Raw genomic sequence first — 17,003 nt, forward strand, 5'->3', positions numbered from 1 at the left:
TTCTTTTTTGTATTATTCAGGCATTGGACAGTTGTGTTTATTTTCTTTCCAGATGTGCAATCAATGAGATCAATGGGCTACTACATTCCCCATAATTCCTGTTGCACAGCTATCCACCAATTCATGCATTTGCTATCCACTGACCAAGATGCAGAGCGGATGTGTCACAGCAGGAGAGAAGTGTGAAGACGTGAAAAATTCAAAACCATGGTGCTAAGTACAAACCTTCTTTCCCTGAATAAAAGACAAGTAAAATTAAATCCACTTTATCGCTTGAGCATCTTGAGGATGTTGGATCCCATTGGTCTGAGGATCATGACATGGAGTCAGTCGGCAGTAATGAGTCCTTTGAAAATGAACCTGACCAGGATGAAGGTCTACCTGTGGCGACTGTTGAAAAAGCATTCATCATGATGCTGGTTGAGAGAATGCCAAGAGTGTGCAAAGCTGTCATCAAGTCAAAGGTTGGTTACTTTGAAGAATCTAAAATATACTTTGATTGTTTAACACTTTTTGGTTACTACAAGATTCCATATGTGTTATTTCATAGTTGATGTCTTCACTATTATTCTACAATGTAGAAAATAGTAAAAAATAATGAGTAGGTGTGTCCAAACTTTTGACTGGTACAGTATGTCCCTCTTTGTGGCACTTAACCATGTGACTGGCAGTTGTCCCGGTGCAACACAACTAGAGCCTGTAGGACTTGTTTTGTTGATAGCTATGTCAAGAAAACAGAGCAGTGCTTTATTATAGCCATGGTGATTAACTGAACTGCATGGATGGAGTGGACATCACAGAAGATAGGCGTGGTAGTTGCAGCAGCAGAGAAATATTTGGGTCTGAGTGATTTTAGTGCAGAAGATCTACAGGGAGTTTTGAGAGAAGGGGTTCCATCCTCCAAGGCTGATGGCCTGGTGTAAGATTGTTTAGGACCAAAGTAGTGGGATGGGTGGTGGGTTTTGGGGACAGACCGTTGCAGGGTTAGATGGTTGTGCAATTTATAATGTTCCCCTTTACTTTTTTTGTGATAAATGTGCAATATGCACTCCGACCTCTGAAAGGCAGCAATACCCAACACAGCGTCTGGTCTGCCAGAAATTCACACGAAGAAGAATGTGTTTCGAGGAGGGCGGGATGTGTGCTCGGTATGTTGTTGTTTGTTAGTTGCGATGAGCAGTGCAACGTGATGGAGATAACAGTGTGAATGCTTTCCGAACAAACACAGTGGGATATCCCGATGTTTCAGCAGCCTTGCTGGGAATGGTGCATCTTTTCACTACGCAAGCGAACGAGTACGTGACATAATTATGTGAATATCCCCAAATTTAGCAACTGTAGATGGAAATTGGACCTGCAAGCGCGTGTACTGATTTTTCGTATCACACGCAAACTTGTCTGAGAATCACTCGCGCGTCTTTCCACTGTGGTTGAGTTTGAAATGGTGTGGCGTGGGACCTCCCCAGACTATCCTCTGATTTTTCCATGATTGAATTGTTTGATATTTTCAAATCAGTCGTAAGCCTTTTGTAATTATTGTAATTCCGAGAGAAATTATGATATTGTTTTCGACTGCAGTTTGCAACAAACACGGATAAGGAGACCATAAAAAAGTGGCGTACCAGCAGTCTCGACTTTCTTTGGTGAGCTGTCCAGAGGGCTGTCAACTGGAGGGTTTCTGTGATGGTATGCGGTCCGGGATGTGCCCGTAATGCTTGGTGAATGAAAACGGGTGTTGGCTCACAGGAAACGACAGAACACTCAGAAGTTTGCCCACGAGTTAACGTTAGCCTAGCTAACTAGATCTAGTTACTTGGCTGCATTTTTCTTTTTGCTAGCTAGCTGACGTTAGCTGTCTATATCTAGTCAATAGTAAAGTCATGTTGCTGGGTGATTCAGGTAACATTACCTAACTAGCGTAAGATAGTTAACGTTTGTTTATTTGGTCATGGTAGGTAGGTAGTTAGCTAGTTCAGTTAGCTAGCTAGGACCAAGACTAAGTATATTTGATTAAACCATTAGTTGCTAGCTAGTGAAAAGTTTCAAGCATGTGAGAAGCTGTCACTGGTAGCTAACTAACGTTACTAAGCTAGTTAGTTATGTAGCCTAGTAAGATGGATAGGTCTGGATGTCATGCTGGAAACCATAGCCCACAAACTAATACAATCATAGCTAGCTGATAAAACATGAATTCTAAAATGGTAGCAAGCTAAACCCTATACTAGCTCCTTTCAACATAATCTGCAAAACATTGAATGTGATCCTATAATCAGACTGATCCCAGATCTGTTGATATTGTTTTGCCAACAACTATTAATTGTCCATCTGGCATGACAACATAGTAGTTGACTGTATACTCCACACACAGATCTGGGACCAGGCTATAATCAGACATCTATTTTTCCAGTAGATTAACATCACAGTTCTGTTGCTTTCATTTCAGCGGTGCTCCTGGCCCTGGACTGCTTCAACTGTGGAGGGGATCTCACTGAGTGACCATTGATGCTGCAACTCGGGGTGGCTGAGCCTATGCGAGAGTGCGAATACAGCCAGATCAGCACTCGCAGCTCAACCCCAATGGAAACTCCATACAAGAAGAGGACCCCCAAAAAGAGGAAGTGGCAAGCCTTCCCGGGGCGGAATAAATTTTACTGCAATGGGAGGATCATGATGGCCAGACAGACAGGGGTCTTCTACCTCACCCTCGTCCTCATTCTCATCACAAGCGGACTCTTCTTCACTTTTGAGTAAGTAGCTAAAGGTTGTTCCCTATGATTTTGCCATCCTTTGGCCCACATTGCCTATGAACAGGGCATTGGGGCTGTAGCTAACAAAGAGCCAGGGTTTATGGCCCAACCTGTCACTGTTGATAAGCCAGTGGTAGCCTGTATGTGGATGAGACAGGCTCCCTCTCACTCTTACTCAAGGTGCTCTTTCACCTTGAGCTGTCACATTGAGCAGCATCTTGTCTATGAGTTGGCAGAGTTGTATAAAGCCTTGTAATTCTGTTAGCTCAGCTTTAATGTTTAGTCTCAGACCTTTTTCTGGATGTCTCAGCAATCAATATGGTGTAGATAGCATAGAAGACTTGTCTTAACTCTCATGCATCATTCTTACTGACAGGGACAGCCCACTTGATGTCCTTTGTCTCCTGAGTTACTCATCATGGTAACACCTGTCTGGTTTCCTTTGAAAAGGTGTGGCTGTTCTAGTTTCTGTCATCACAGGATCTGTGTTTGAATGAATCTATCATACGATACATGTCCATTCATGTGGATTGAATAAACCTGAGGTTATCCTTCCAAATAAATAAATAAATTTTAGTTTAGTTAAAATATTTGGTATAGACAACCTCTCATTGTTACTGATCACACTTACCAGCTAAGAGATGCTTAACAACTGAGGTTTCTGATGTAGGCGTGCATCTTTCTGTCTCGACCATTTGCTCTCTTTTTTTTCTCTCTCGCTCTTTCTTCATTGCTTCCTCTCTTGTTCTAGATTTCCCCATGCCTAGACTGGTTTACCCTATTCTTCTAAAATGTCTCCAGTTCTCAGACGAGCTCTTTGTGACATGTTGTTTATTACTATATTTAATGTGGTGAAATGTGGAGCCTGTAAAACCTGAGCAGCAGGCTGTTATACCCACAGACACCACTTCTCCTCTCCCACTGTCTGTCCCTGGTTTAAAACCGTGCCTGCTGCCTGGTTGATCTCAGCAGCACGACAACCTGTGTCCCTCTCATCCATTTTCAGGAGGTTGTAAATTGGCCCTCAGTGACTTCCAGGTCCCATGGAGTACAAAGGGGAGAGCATATATTTAGACACTGAGTGCTATTAGCATGAGGGATGTCTCCACAGCACTGGACCAGTCAGTCACTCTATTCCCTGCTTGTCCTGACTAATCACTCATTGTGGTCCAGGAGCCAGACAGTGCTTAGCACAAGAGGCTGCTGAGGGGAGGACGGCTCATAGTAATGGCTGGAATGGAGTGACTGGAATGGTATCAGAAACCATGTTTGATGAGTTCAATACCATTCATGTATTCTGTTCCAGTCATTAACATGAGCCCATCCACCACAATTAAGGTGCCACCCAACCTCCTGTGGTGCTAAGGAAGATAAGTCTGTTTCTAACTCCTACCATGGATGTTGTTGCTCAATTAGACCGGCAGCTTTTCTCACTGTGTTCTGTATGTATGATCAAGCCCTGGGTGTAGTCTGTACAGTGCATTCGTAAAGTGTTCAAACCCTTTGACCTTTTCCACATTTTGTTACATTACAGCCTTATTCTAAATGGATTAAATAATTATTTTTTTGTCCTCATCAATCTATACATAATGCCCCATAATGACAAAGCAAAAACGGGTTTTTAGGAATGTTTGCACATTTCATATTTACATAAGTATTCAGACCCTTTACTCAGTACTTTGTTGAAGAACCTTTCAGCTATTACAGCCTAGAGTCTTTTTGGGTATGAGGCATGGCACACCTGTATTTGGGGCGTTTCTCCCATTCTTCTGTGCAGATCATCTCAAGCTCTGTCAGGTTGGATGGGGAGTGTTGCTGCACAGCTATTTTCAGTTCTCTCCAGAGATGTTTGATTGGGTTCAAGTCCGGGCTCTGGCTGGGCCACTCAAAGACATCCAGAGAATTGTCCCGAAGCCACTCCTGCGTTGTCTTGGCTGTGTTGCTTAGGGCTGTTGTCCTGTTGGAAGGTGAACCTTCGCCCCAGTCTGAGGTCCTGTGTGCTCTGGAGCAGGTTTTCCTCAAGGATCTCTCTGTTCTTTGCCCTGTTCACCTTTCCCTCAATTCTGACTAGTCTCCCAGTCTCTGCTGCTGAAAAACATCCCCACAGCATGATGCTGCCACCATCATGCTTCACCGTAGGGATGGTGCCAGGTTTCCTCCAGACGTGAAGCTTGGTATTCAGGCCAGAGTTCAATCTTAGTTTCATCAGACCCGAGAATCTTGTTTCTCATGGTCTGAGTCCTTTAGATGCCTTTTGGCAAACTCCAAGCGGGCTGTCATATCCCTTTTAATGTGGAGTGGCTTCTGTCTGGCCCCTCTACCATGAAGGCCTGATTGGTGGAGTGCAACCAGAGATGGTTGTCCTTCTGGAAGTTTCTCCCATCTCCACAGAGGAACTCTGTCAGAGTGACCATCAGGTTCTTGGTCACCTCCCTGACCAAGGCTTTTCTCCCCTGATTGCTCAATTTAGCTGGGCGACCAGCTCTAGGAAGAGTCTTGGACGGTTCCAAACTTCTTCCATTTAAGATGGAGGCCACTGTGTTCTTGGGGACCTTCAATCCTGCAGACATTTTTTGGTACCCTTCCCCAGATCTGTGCCTCGACACAATCAGGTCTCGGAGCTCTACGGATAATTCCGTCAACCTCATGTCTTGGTTTTTGCTCTGATATGCACTGTCAACTGTGGGACCTTTATATAGACAGGTGTGTGTCTTTCCAAATTATGTCCAATCAATTGATTTTTACCACAGGTGGACTCCAATCAAGTTGTAGAAACATCTCAAGGATGATTAATGTGAACAGGATGCACCTGAGCTCAATTGAGTCTCATACCAATGTGTCTGAATACTAATGTAAATAAGGTATCTCTTTTTATTTTTTATCAATTTGCAAAAATGTCCAAACCTGTTTTTGCTTTGTCGTCATTATGGGGTATTGTTTGTAGATTGAGGAGAAACATTTGATTTGTTGAAAAACAAATGATAGTCCCACTAAGCGCAAACCAGATGGGATTCCGTATCGCTGCAGAATGCTGTGTTAGCCATGCTGGTTAAGAATGCCTTGAATTCTAAATAAATCACTGACATTGTCAACAGCAAAGCACCATAACACCACCTCCTCCATGCTTCACGGTGGGAACCACATATGCAGAGATCATCTGTTCACCTACTTTTGCTTCTCACAAAGATGCAGCAGTTGGAACCAAAAATCTCATCAGAACAAAGGACTAATGTCCATTGCTTGTGTTTCTTGGCCCAAGCAAATCTCTTCTTCTTATTGGTGTCCTTTTTTAGTAGTGTTTTCTTTGCAGTAATTCGACCATGAAGGCCTGATTCATGCACTCTCCTCTAAGAATTAACCAATGATATCAGGCCACATCCGGCCATGATTACAGACACCTGCTTGTGTCCTTTGACACTATATAAACTAGTTACCCGCAGTGTTTGTTATTATACCCTGATGAAGACAGCTTGTCTGTCGAAACGTTGGTTATTAAATTATTGCATCGGAGCTCCTAGAGTGTGTGGCTCTCCTTTTTTACTTGAACTCTGTGAAGCATTTATTTGGGCTGTGATTTCTGAAACTTACAACTCTAATGAACATATCCTCTGCAGCAGAGGTAACTCTGGGTCTTCCTTTCCTGTGGCAGTCCTCATGAGAGCCAGTTTCATTGTAGCGCTTGATGGTTTTTGTGACTGCACTTGAAGAAACTTACAAAATTCTTGAAATGTTTCTGGATTGACTGACCAACATGTCTTAAAGTAATGATGGACTGTTTCTCTTTGCTTATTTGAGCTGTTGTTACCATAATATGGACTTGGTATTTTACCAAATCTTCTGTATACCACCCCTGCCTTGTCACAACACAACTGATTGGCTCAAACGCATTAAGAAGGAAATACATTTCACAAATGAACTTTTAACAAGGCACACTAGTTAATTTATATTCATTCCAGGTGACTACCTAATGAAGCTGGTTGAGAGAATGCCAAGAGTGTGCAAAGCTGTCATCAAGGCAAAGGGTGGCTACTTTGAAGAATCTCAAATATAATATATTTTGACACTTTTTTTGGTTACTATAGGATTCCATATGTGTTATTTCATAGTTTTGATGTCTTCACTATTATTCTACAATGTAGTAAAAAGAAAGGAAAAACCCTTGGAAGAGTAGGTGTGTCCAAATGTTTGACGTGTGTACTGAACAAAAATAATAATGCAACCATTTTAAAGATTTTACTGTCATATGGTTCTTATATGGAAATCCGGTCAATTTAAATAAATAAATTAGGCCGTAATCTATGGATTTCACATGACTGGGAATACAGATATGCATCTGTTGGTCACACATGCAGTCAAAAAAATATATAACAAATGGGCCTCAGGATCTTGTCGCGGCATCTCTGTACATTGAAATTGCTATCGATAAAATGCAATTGTTGTCTGAGCTTACGCCTGGCAATACATATCCCCACCACCACCATGGGGCACTATATTCAATATATACATATATATATATTTTTTTACCCCCTTTTCTCCACAATTTTGTTGTATCCAATTGTTAATAGTTACTATCTTGTCTCATCGCTACAACTCCCGTACGGGCTCGGGAGAGACGAAGGTCGAAAGCCATGCGTCCTCCGAAACACAACCCAACCAAGCCGCACTGCTTCTTAACACAGCGCCCATCCAACCCGGAAGCCAGCCGCACCAATGTGTCGGAGGAAACACCATGCACCTGGCGACCTGGCTAGCATGCACTGCGCCCGGCTCGCCACAGGAGTCGCTAGTGCGCGATGAGACAAGTATATCCCTACCGGCCAAACCCTCCCTAACCCGGATGATGCTAGGCCAATTGTGCGTCGCCCCACGGACCACCCGGTCGCGGCCCGCTGTGACAGAGCCTGGGCGTGAACCCTGAGTCTGCGCCACCCGGGAGGTCCTCTGTTCACAATATTGACATCAGCAAACCGCTCGCCCACACCACGCCATACATGTGGTCTGCGGTTGGGAGGCTGGTTGGACGTTCTGCTAAATTATTTGAAACAACAGTGGGGGATTATGGTAGAGAAATTAACATTCCATTTTCTGGCAACAGCTCTGAACATTCCTGAAGTCACCATGCCACTTGCACGCTCCTTCAACTTGAGACATCTGTGGCATAATGTTGTGTGACACAACTGCACATTTTAGTGGCTTTTATTGGCCCCAGCACAAGGTGCACCTGTGTAATGATCATGCTGCTTCAACATCTCCTTGATATGTTACACCTGTGAGGTGGATGGATTATGTTCGCGAAGGAAAAATGCTCACCAAGAGGGATGTAAACAAATTTGTGCACAACATTTGAGAGAAATAAGCTTTTTGTGCTTATGGAACATTTCTGGGATCTTTTATTTCAGCTCATGAAACATGGGACCAACACTTTACATGTTGCGTTTATATTTTTGTTCAGTACACTATAGATGCAAGCGGCAGAGCCTGGTCCCCACACAAGGATACCAGCTGCTTCTTGGTCATCGACACCCCTCAATTTTTCCTTTCCTGCCTGCCTGTGTTCCCAGTGTAACCACATCCCCCTCTCTGTGTCGCCTGCTGCCTCTGTTTATGACTGCAGGTTTCAGTTCACAGGGACTCTGGAGGATAACAGAGCTCATATACAGAGAGCTCCGTACTGTTGTCTCCAGCCCCTCAGGCCATCGGAGTCCTCCTGACTGTCCTCTGTTCAGCTGAGAGGAACCAGCTATCTATCAGACAGGGTGCTAGTCAGTCCAGTCCTCAACTGCTGTCCTCTAAAGCATTTCTAGATTTGCACTGCATTTCCTACCTTTTACCATCTGCCAGTCTCAGCTGAGCCCAAGGCATTATGGTAAACGTCTAGCCTAATCCCTATTGATGCCTGCCTGGCTGTCAACGTCTCCTTCATAAACACTGTATCAAGATGGTGTGTTGTCCCACACAGGACTTCTTTAATGATCAGAGCTGGACAGAAGTGTAATAACCAGGAATTCCTCTTCTTGCCCAACAGCAGGGACTTGACTGTCAGTCATTGGCCTTGAACTCTGAGGGGTCCTGGTGAGATCCGCCATTGTCCCTCTGCTTTCTCCAGACTTTCTTTCAGTTGGTCTCATGTGGAGAGCTGGGGAGAGAAAGCAGAGATGTACTTATGAAGCAGTAAAGCCTGGGAGCGAGACAGATACAGGGCAGCAGGAAAAGCAGATATCTTCCTCATCCCTCTTTAATGTCCCCATCTCAGAGAGATGCTCAGCTATGTGTGTGTATACATGGTGAACCCTCTTAGTGAATGCCAGACTGAGCTGTTCATTATTCTGTTGTGTTGCTCTCTCCCAGACGCCCATGTGTCCTGTTGTTACAACTTGTACATGTCAACCTTTTCCTCTTGTTTTGTTATAGTTTTATCTAGAAAAAGGTTTTCAGTAGTACTTTTGAGCAACTATAGTTCATGTTCTTTAAAGTACTATAGACCTAGTTCCACAGCATTTTCTGTTGTGCAAGGAGATGGTCTGAACTCAGGTCTTTTTCTATGATATTTGTCTATTCTACACTGAAATTTAGGCTTAGTTATTAAAGGGCAGCAAGGCCGTAGCACTGCACAAATGATTTGGAGCTGTGTGCCTGTGTTGATGGATGGTGGCTCGACGCTTGCTTTGTTAAGCCGTCTTTTGAGCTAAGAAATGTGGACCAAAAAGGTGATATTCAGTGACTGGAGAACACGAGGATCATTGCGTAGTCTGCGTAGTATATGCGTAGTTTATGCTGCTCAGACAGGTATGGTTGCTATTAGAAAGGATGCTTTGTTTCTCTCTGAATCGTGCAAGACACAGTGATGCAGTTCCCCCTTTGTTTGTTTTCCACATTGTTCTCCAGAATAAAATCGACATCTTGGTCTAACATATGATCTACCACATTTGGCGTGCAAGTCCCTGTGTGTATGGATGAATGTTTAATTTAATGGGGATTTTTGTACGTTGACTCATTTAGGGTTAGTGGGTGGTAGCGGAGCGATTAGTGCTTTTTGAGGTCTGTTCAATTGATTTAAAAAATAATTGTTTTCAATTATTTTGGTTGAATGCTTTAACACAGAATAAAATAATTAATTAAAGGCCCATGATTGTAGTGACTGCTAGGGCTGGGGGGATATCGCCAAAATATCATATCACAGTAAAAATTTCTGACGGTATTTTATGTTTTTCAATATGACTTTGAGTAGTCGTAACCCGAGGGTGGCAACACATACACTGATCAAAAAATATAAACGCAACATGTTAAGTGTTGGTCCCATATTTCATGAGATGAAATAAAAATTCTCAAATTTTCCATATGCACCAATAAAATTGTGTGCACAAATGTCTTTTACATCCCTGTCCAACCGGCCTCCCAACCGCAGACCATGGTGTAACACGCCAACCCAGGACCACCACATCTGGCTTCTTCACCTGCGGGATCGTCTGAGGATTTATTTCTGTCTGTACTAAAGCCCTTTTGTGGGAAAAACACATTTTGATTGGGTGAACCTGACTGCCAAGTGGGTGGGCCTATGCCCACCCATGGCTGCACCCCTGCACAGTCATATGAAATCCATAGATTTAGGGCCTTATGAATTTATTTCAATTGACTGCTTTCCTTGTATGTACTGTAACTCAGTAAAATCTTTTGAAATCGTTTCATGTTTTGTCTATTTTTGTGATTTAAATGGGTCTTTCTACATTGACTGTTTTATATTGTTCAACTAAATAATTTTCAGCATTAATAATTTCTGTATTTCGTGCACTCATTTGAGACTATTTCCACGGTGCCATATTTTTTTACCAAATGCGATTTTAGTAAAACACTTGGGTCAACTGTTGGAGTCAAGGAAATATAATTATTATTGTAATTGTATAGTTAAAATCTAATAGTGTGCACTTTGAGTACAGTGTTTGACAACGAATGAAAATGCCAGGGAGGAGTTATTGTGACGGGGTAGGAACTGAAGTGTTGATAAGTGTGTTTCCTAGGGAAAACACTTACCTTAGCTGCTACATGTAGCTAACATGTAGCTAACACAGTGGGTTATGTCCTTCTATGAACTGTAACTCGGTAAAATCATTGTAATTGTTGCATGTTGTGTTTTTTATATTTTTGTTCAGTATAAATGTAAGGGAGATGTTTAACCAGGTGTGTTATGGTGAGGGTGTGCAGCGGGTTTTATGTGGGTGTTGGAAAGCAGGATCTTGTTGTCCATTCACACACCCCCAAGCTCTCCTTTCCATAGTCTAATCCATCTCTGCATCCTGGCTCCTAACGGCTGCAGCTCTCGCTGGCCTGGCTGTGTCTGAGGAGTGAATCCACATAGGGGAGGGGGGAACATTCGCAGAGGGTGTGCCTCAGTGCCTGCCTCGTTGACTGGCCTTCATAAACCTCTTTAAAGCATGCGATTAGGATTGACTAAAAGCTCAGCAGTTTTTGAATAGTGAGTAAGCTTAGCTATTAAGTAGGGGAGGCAACGAGAAAGAGATTTTGCCATCAGCACTAAGTTCTTTGAGTCTCCTGATAAAGGAGAGTGGAACAGAAACATTGCCTTGAGGAAAGGAGAGTTAAGGACAACTAAATGCTCTTCATCATAGCTCCCTCTTGACGAGACTTTTTCAATGTCAGGCAGTGCCACTACAAATGTGGTTTTAAGTTGCCATCCACAAATAAGGGCCTTATCTGCTTGTACCACCTTTACAACTTCCATTACAGTCTGAGCTCACATAACACGTGGGTCTAGATCATTTTTCAGGCCCCATCATTGCAGGGCATTAGAAACCAACGCAAATAACGTCGACATGATCACACCACCAGTGGAGCTGCTGATCAAAACTACTCTCCACCCCCACATCCACATTAATGCCAGGGCATGCTCATTTGTTTTCTCATCATGCTGAAGTGCTCTGTCATTATGAACATGATCCCGTAGAGCAGCTGTTGCAGCTATGTAACCCTGTGGTGAGTCATCATACGCTCTCATTTGCATGGCCTGCCTGTGACTGAGCAGGTAGCAGTCATGTAGCTATGATGGGATGGAATGGTAACTCAGTGGGGTATGGAATGGGATTCGACTTTCATTTGATATAGCCATTCAATTATTGTCTTAATAATAATAATAACGTTTTCTGCATTTCTGTGATATAGCTCTTTGTTCAAAGCTAAAACTGTGAACTCCTTTTCAGAGACTGTTTGCAGATTGGCTATACCTAATTGAACACCCCAGGCGAAGCATTAGTAGCAAATTAGTGTAACTGCCTCCTTCAAAGAATACAGCAGGTCAGAATTCCCCCAGGAAAGAATGTTGGACTGTTTTACCATTTTTATTACAGTATTACATAGGATACATCCTCTTTATGTATCTTTATTAGTTCTGCCCAGTGCTCAGAGAGAAGGTCCTCTGCTTTGGAGGACTATGCAAAGGCAGAACTCCTGTAACCGTTAAGTCAGTCATCGGGGGCAGCTTAATGATGATGAATTGTGGAAAACATTCGGCTGAATCTCTGAAGGCAGCAGCTTGGAGCAGAACATCCACACCTGCATTACACACACGCTTCCCTGAGGATAAAGCACACACTTTTCTGAGACTAAGACCTTGTTGAAAGCTTTTCTGAAGAAGGGGGTTTGTTCTAGGCCTACATGGAGTCAGCAAGAAACCACACCTGCCATTTTTTGAACAACATACACAATAACCTGCCTTTCACTAAATCCCCAACCACAGAGAGTTCAAATTGCTTTTCATTACTGTACATTTCATAAGCTGAACTTTATTGACACACTTACCTGCATTGCATAACTGGTCATTGAACCAGGATGAAAGGTAGAATACTAACATAAAATATGTTAAAGATTGTCCAGTCACATCTGTGTGTTTTTCCAAACATTTCCCTTTTTTGGACATGACATCGCTTCTCGCAGGTCACCTTGTCACGCACTTTCCTTTCCTGTTTCCGTCTCTTTCCTGGGGATGGCGAGAGGCTAACTCTGTCAGCTAGACTTAGTTCAACCAGGCAGAAATCAAGTTGTGTTCCTTCTCATCCCAACTCCCCCAGGCTGTCACTGACTTCTGGTCCCCAATATGTGCCACACAGCCTTCTCATTCTACCCCATGTCCGTTCACTTGGGTGGGGGTAATTGAGTGCATTGCATATGTTGGCGGCTTACACTAACACATTTGGAAGGATTTACACACACACACACACTTCTGCTCGGCAAAGCTTTGATTGTTGCTCTGCTGGTAGCACATCATGCTACCAGAGGACATGACGACTAATTCATAACAGCTTTCACTGTGCTTGACAGACAAATAATTTCTTCCAGGGTAGGTTCATGCCCTGCCCTAGTGTAGATGCAATGAGAATGCAATTAAACATAATGCTGACAAAGCTCTGAATCCATAGGCTATAGATTAAAAAGTAATGAATACTCTTTGCTAAAGGCCACTAAAGCTGCTGTTTTAATGGTCTACGCTCAGAGAAATTAATGGACCTTTCAGCAATGTTTTTTATCAACGTGCTTAATGGCTAACTAGCCTGCTTAATCATTTTCATTCTGTCCTGCAAATGCAGCATTAGATAAGTGCTTTATCTTTCACATAGCAGCTTCTTCTCTTGCACTACATCGTCACTACATCGTCTGCCTTCTGCTCTCACAAAACAAACAGTTATACATAGCTTCCCACTTATGCACATTTTGTCCCCCCCAGGCTGTTTGTAGTAGATCAGAGGGTATTGATCGTCTCTAAAGCCTTTTACAGCCTAGTACTCTAGTTCTGGGGGTTCTAATGACTTGAAATGTAGGCACTAGGCAACTGTGAAAGAGTGTTGCCACATCTCACAACAAGCTGCTGGGAAGATTTATTATAATCTATTTAGCTAGAGACCTGGCCAAAATAGTTGCACACAAAGTTTCAAACATTTACAACATAAAACACAAAGCACTCCAGTTTTAAAACCTCGGTTTACACACATTGAACAGGCATATTAGTTTATGGAGGAGTGGTTCAACACCTGTATGTATTGTCCCATCAAGTGAAATGGGTTGTTTTACAGGGTATGCCGTAGTACGGCTCACCTGGAGCATATTAGGGTTAAGTGTCTTGCTCGAGCACATCAACAGATGTTTCACCTTGTCTGCTCAAGTATTCAAACCAGCAACCTTTCAGTTACTAAGGTAGGGGTCAAAAGATTGACAACCCCCTAAATCATTTTTCACCATAAGGTAAAATCGAACAAAAATAATTTAAGGAGACGATTTCCTGTACTTTAAGTCCTTTTTTTGTAGCTCGTTCCAAGTAGAGGGGGACAGAGTACTGGAACGCTTAATTTTTTAACCTATACGGGCCTTACGCCGTATGTCCACCAGATGCGCATGAGTTTGCCGAATGTTGTTTTTGCCAGATGTCTAGTCTGCATTTTCCATACATGACGCACATGTGCTTCGCAAGCCTGCAGAATGGTTTACAGCATGGAGAAGGTAATTTTGCTACCGGCGCCTCCATGCTAAAAATGCTGCAGGGAGACACATTGCCAATACGATTGGATTACCTGGTCAGTTGAATGGGAAATAATTAGCTGGAAAGTGGGAGCTAGGTGCTGTTCATTTTTTGGGGATAAGCTATACAGCAAAGTGGTTAGCTTTGTAGTTAGCTTGACTGTTTATGAACTTCTGCTTGTACCACCGCACGGTAAAGCAACGCATGAGTTGAAAATATTGAATGCATGCAGTACACAGAACACACCGAAGTCTAGTGTGGCATCCCCAACGCAGCGTTGCGGACTGCTCCATTGACAATGAATGACTTCCGCTGGACCGTTGAAGAGTTTGACACATCTGGTGGACATGCAGTCCTGTGAGCGTAGGCGATAATTGTCATTAGCTTGCTGGACAATCTAGGTACTCTGGTAAAATGGGGGCCTTCCATTAAGATCTGTGAGAAGTGGTAAATAATGTATAGGGGACGTGATAACTATAACCTGTGTCTGGTTATTGTTGCGATTAATCTTCTCTGCTGGAGCCAAAATTAGTGGGAAGACCTTCAGGCACCTCACTGAGGTAAAAAAATATTGTGCAAGATGCCACCGGTGATAATCAACTTACTCTCTTGAGTCTATCCGGCTCAACAGGACATGGATCTGACACTTCTGACTCATGTTCAGAGTATTTCCAAGAGACTGCTCAAACAGAATCCTGATTGACTGTTAATTTGCTTCCTCTTTCTGTTTCAGAACGGTATTGCTTCCTACTGAAAACAGCACATATTAATTTTAAATGTCCCTAGACTGTGGTGTAGGTTGTAGGAGGGGAAATGGGCTTGGCTCAGATTCAAGCATCTCTAGTGTTTTGTTGGCCTTTGACCTCTTGGCTCAAAATGTGAAGCTCAAATCACTGTGTTCAATTTCTTAGTTTTAGTAATGAGGAGAAAGTTCATAAATGTTGTTTGTCCTTTGATTCATTACCAAACTATTTGTTTAAATTGCAGAGGGGTGGTGTGTTCCTATAGTCTCATCTGTGTTTATGTGGTGATGACAGTGAGTTAACTGGAATATTGCCGATTTAGTGTTAGGCATACCATTTGCCTAGACAAGGAGTATTGAACTGTCCGTCTAGGCCATAGGCTGATCTGAAGCAGTGTTGGTGTTTTTGACTGATGGGCTGATGTCACTTCTGTAGAACTTCAGTGCTTCAACATAAAGGCACCACATGTGTAGGTTCCTCTAGTGAAATGCAGGAAACAGTCTGCTTGTGGTAAACATACGATGGAGTCAAGATGTCACACATGGAATGTAAAATGCATGTTTATGTCTGAGAGACGCATTTGAAACTTTTTAAAATTGAAAGTGATGGTAAGCTCCGAAACCCAAATAAACTCCCCATATGGTACGCAGCAGTGCATAATCCTAACCCACATCATCCTCCATGGATTTGTACAGTCTGCTTTAACTTCTTAGTGATCCCTTCCTGCTCGAATCCTGGTAACGGGATTGATTTGACAACATCCAGTGTAATTGCAGCGTGCCAAATTCAAAAACAGAAATACTTATAATAAAAATTGACAAAATATGCATGTGTAATGCATCAAAATAAAGTTTAACTTCTTGTTAATCCAGCCGCAGTGTCAGATTTCAAAAAGGCTTTACGGCAAAAGCAGACCATTATCTGATTATCTGAGGACAGTGCCCCGCATACCAACACATGAAAATCATATTTCAACCAGTCAGAAATAACAATATAATTCATGCCTTACCTTTTGAAGAGCTTCTGTTGGCACTCAAATGTCCCAGAAACATCACAAATGGTCCTTTTGTTTGATAAATTCCTTCTTTATATCCCCAAAATGTACATTTATTTGGCGCGTTTGATTCAGAAAATACACCGGTTCCGACTCGCCCAACATGACTACAAAGTATCTAATAAGTTACCTGTGAACTTGGTCCAAACATTTAAGACTATTTTTATTTTTTATGGTCAGATAATGGAGTTGCATACAGGCACAGTTTTTTGTTGTCATCTATCATGTTAAGAAGTTAGTCTCATGATGTACTCCCTTCCTGCATTCCTAAAGTGAACTGTCACAAACTTTTAATTGACTGTCTTTGTTATTTAAAGCAGCCAATTGCCTCTGTGCCATGGTAAGGTTAGGTGATGTCAGTTTTCGGGACCCCTCAGTTGGTTCGCCTCACCAGCTACCAGCACTCGCAGTGGGCTCTGAGGGAGGAGAGCGGCGCGATCAGAGAAAGAGCTGGAGAACGTGCAAGCTGAGAGGGCTCTGTGGGTGTAATTTTTCCAGTGGTATTTGAGACGAATCGTTTCAGGGATGGAATATTTCCCTCCTGATAAAGTAGGTCAGTGCTATAATACCCAATGGATCAACTCTGAGGGGAGGGGGGGGGAAGACGGCAGTTTGACCCTTAAGCCGAGAGAGGTGGAAAACCAGTTATAAAACAAGGAAAAAGAGCTGCTGTGGCAGGGCAGGGGAAATTGACGAGACATAGCTGAGGCTTGGTGCACCATGCTTGGAGGGAGATGTGGAACATCGTACCCCGGAATCTGACTCCGTTAACAACCCGTCCAAAGAATGTCAGAAGACCGGGTCTGACCCCGCTGCAGTTTGCCATCAGATCTCATGAAACCCGATTTAATGATGCCTGAAATCACTGTTTTATTTGCTTTTGTGAGGACTCTTAACCTTTCTAGCGCAGGCATTCCGCTAGCGGAACCCCTCGACAA

The 17,003-nt window shown here is 42.9% G+C and overlaps 1 protein-coding gene across 7 annotated transcripts in view; it reads left to right on the plus strand.

Moving 5' to 3' along the window:
- Positions 1–1,057: 1,057 nt before the first annotated feature.
- Positions 1,058–17,003, plus strand: part of LOC112261969 (palmitoyltransferase ZDHHC14-like) — a 75,563-nt gene continuing 59,617 nt past the window's right edge. The window contains exons 1-3 of one of the 7 annotated variants that reach the window (XM_042330093.1): positions 1,156–1,295; positions 1,579–1,686; positions 2,444–2,747. In XM_042330093.1, the coding sequence (XP_042186027.1) occupies positions 2,503–2,747 (245 nt within the window). In that variant the 5' untranslated portion in view covers positions 1,156–1,295; positions 1,579–1,686; positions 2,444–2,502. The other 6 variants (XM_042330094.1, XM_042330095.1, XM_042330091.1 and 3 more) reach the window with 6 other exon arrangements.

This window comes from Oncorhynchus tshawytscha, linkage group LG11 (genome assembly GCF_018296145.1).
Source record: "Oncorhynchus tshawytscha isolate Ot180627B linkage group LG11, Otsh_v2.0, whole genome shotgun sequence".
In the NCBI taxonomy this organism is placed as follows: Eukaryota; Metazoa; Chordata; class Actinopteri; order Salmoniformes; family Salmonidae; genus Oncorhynchus; species Oncorhynchus tshawytscha.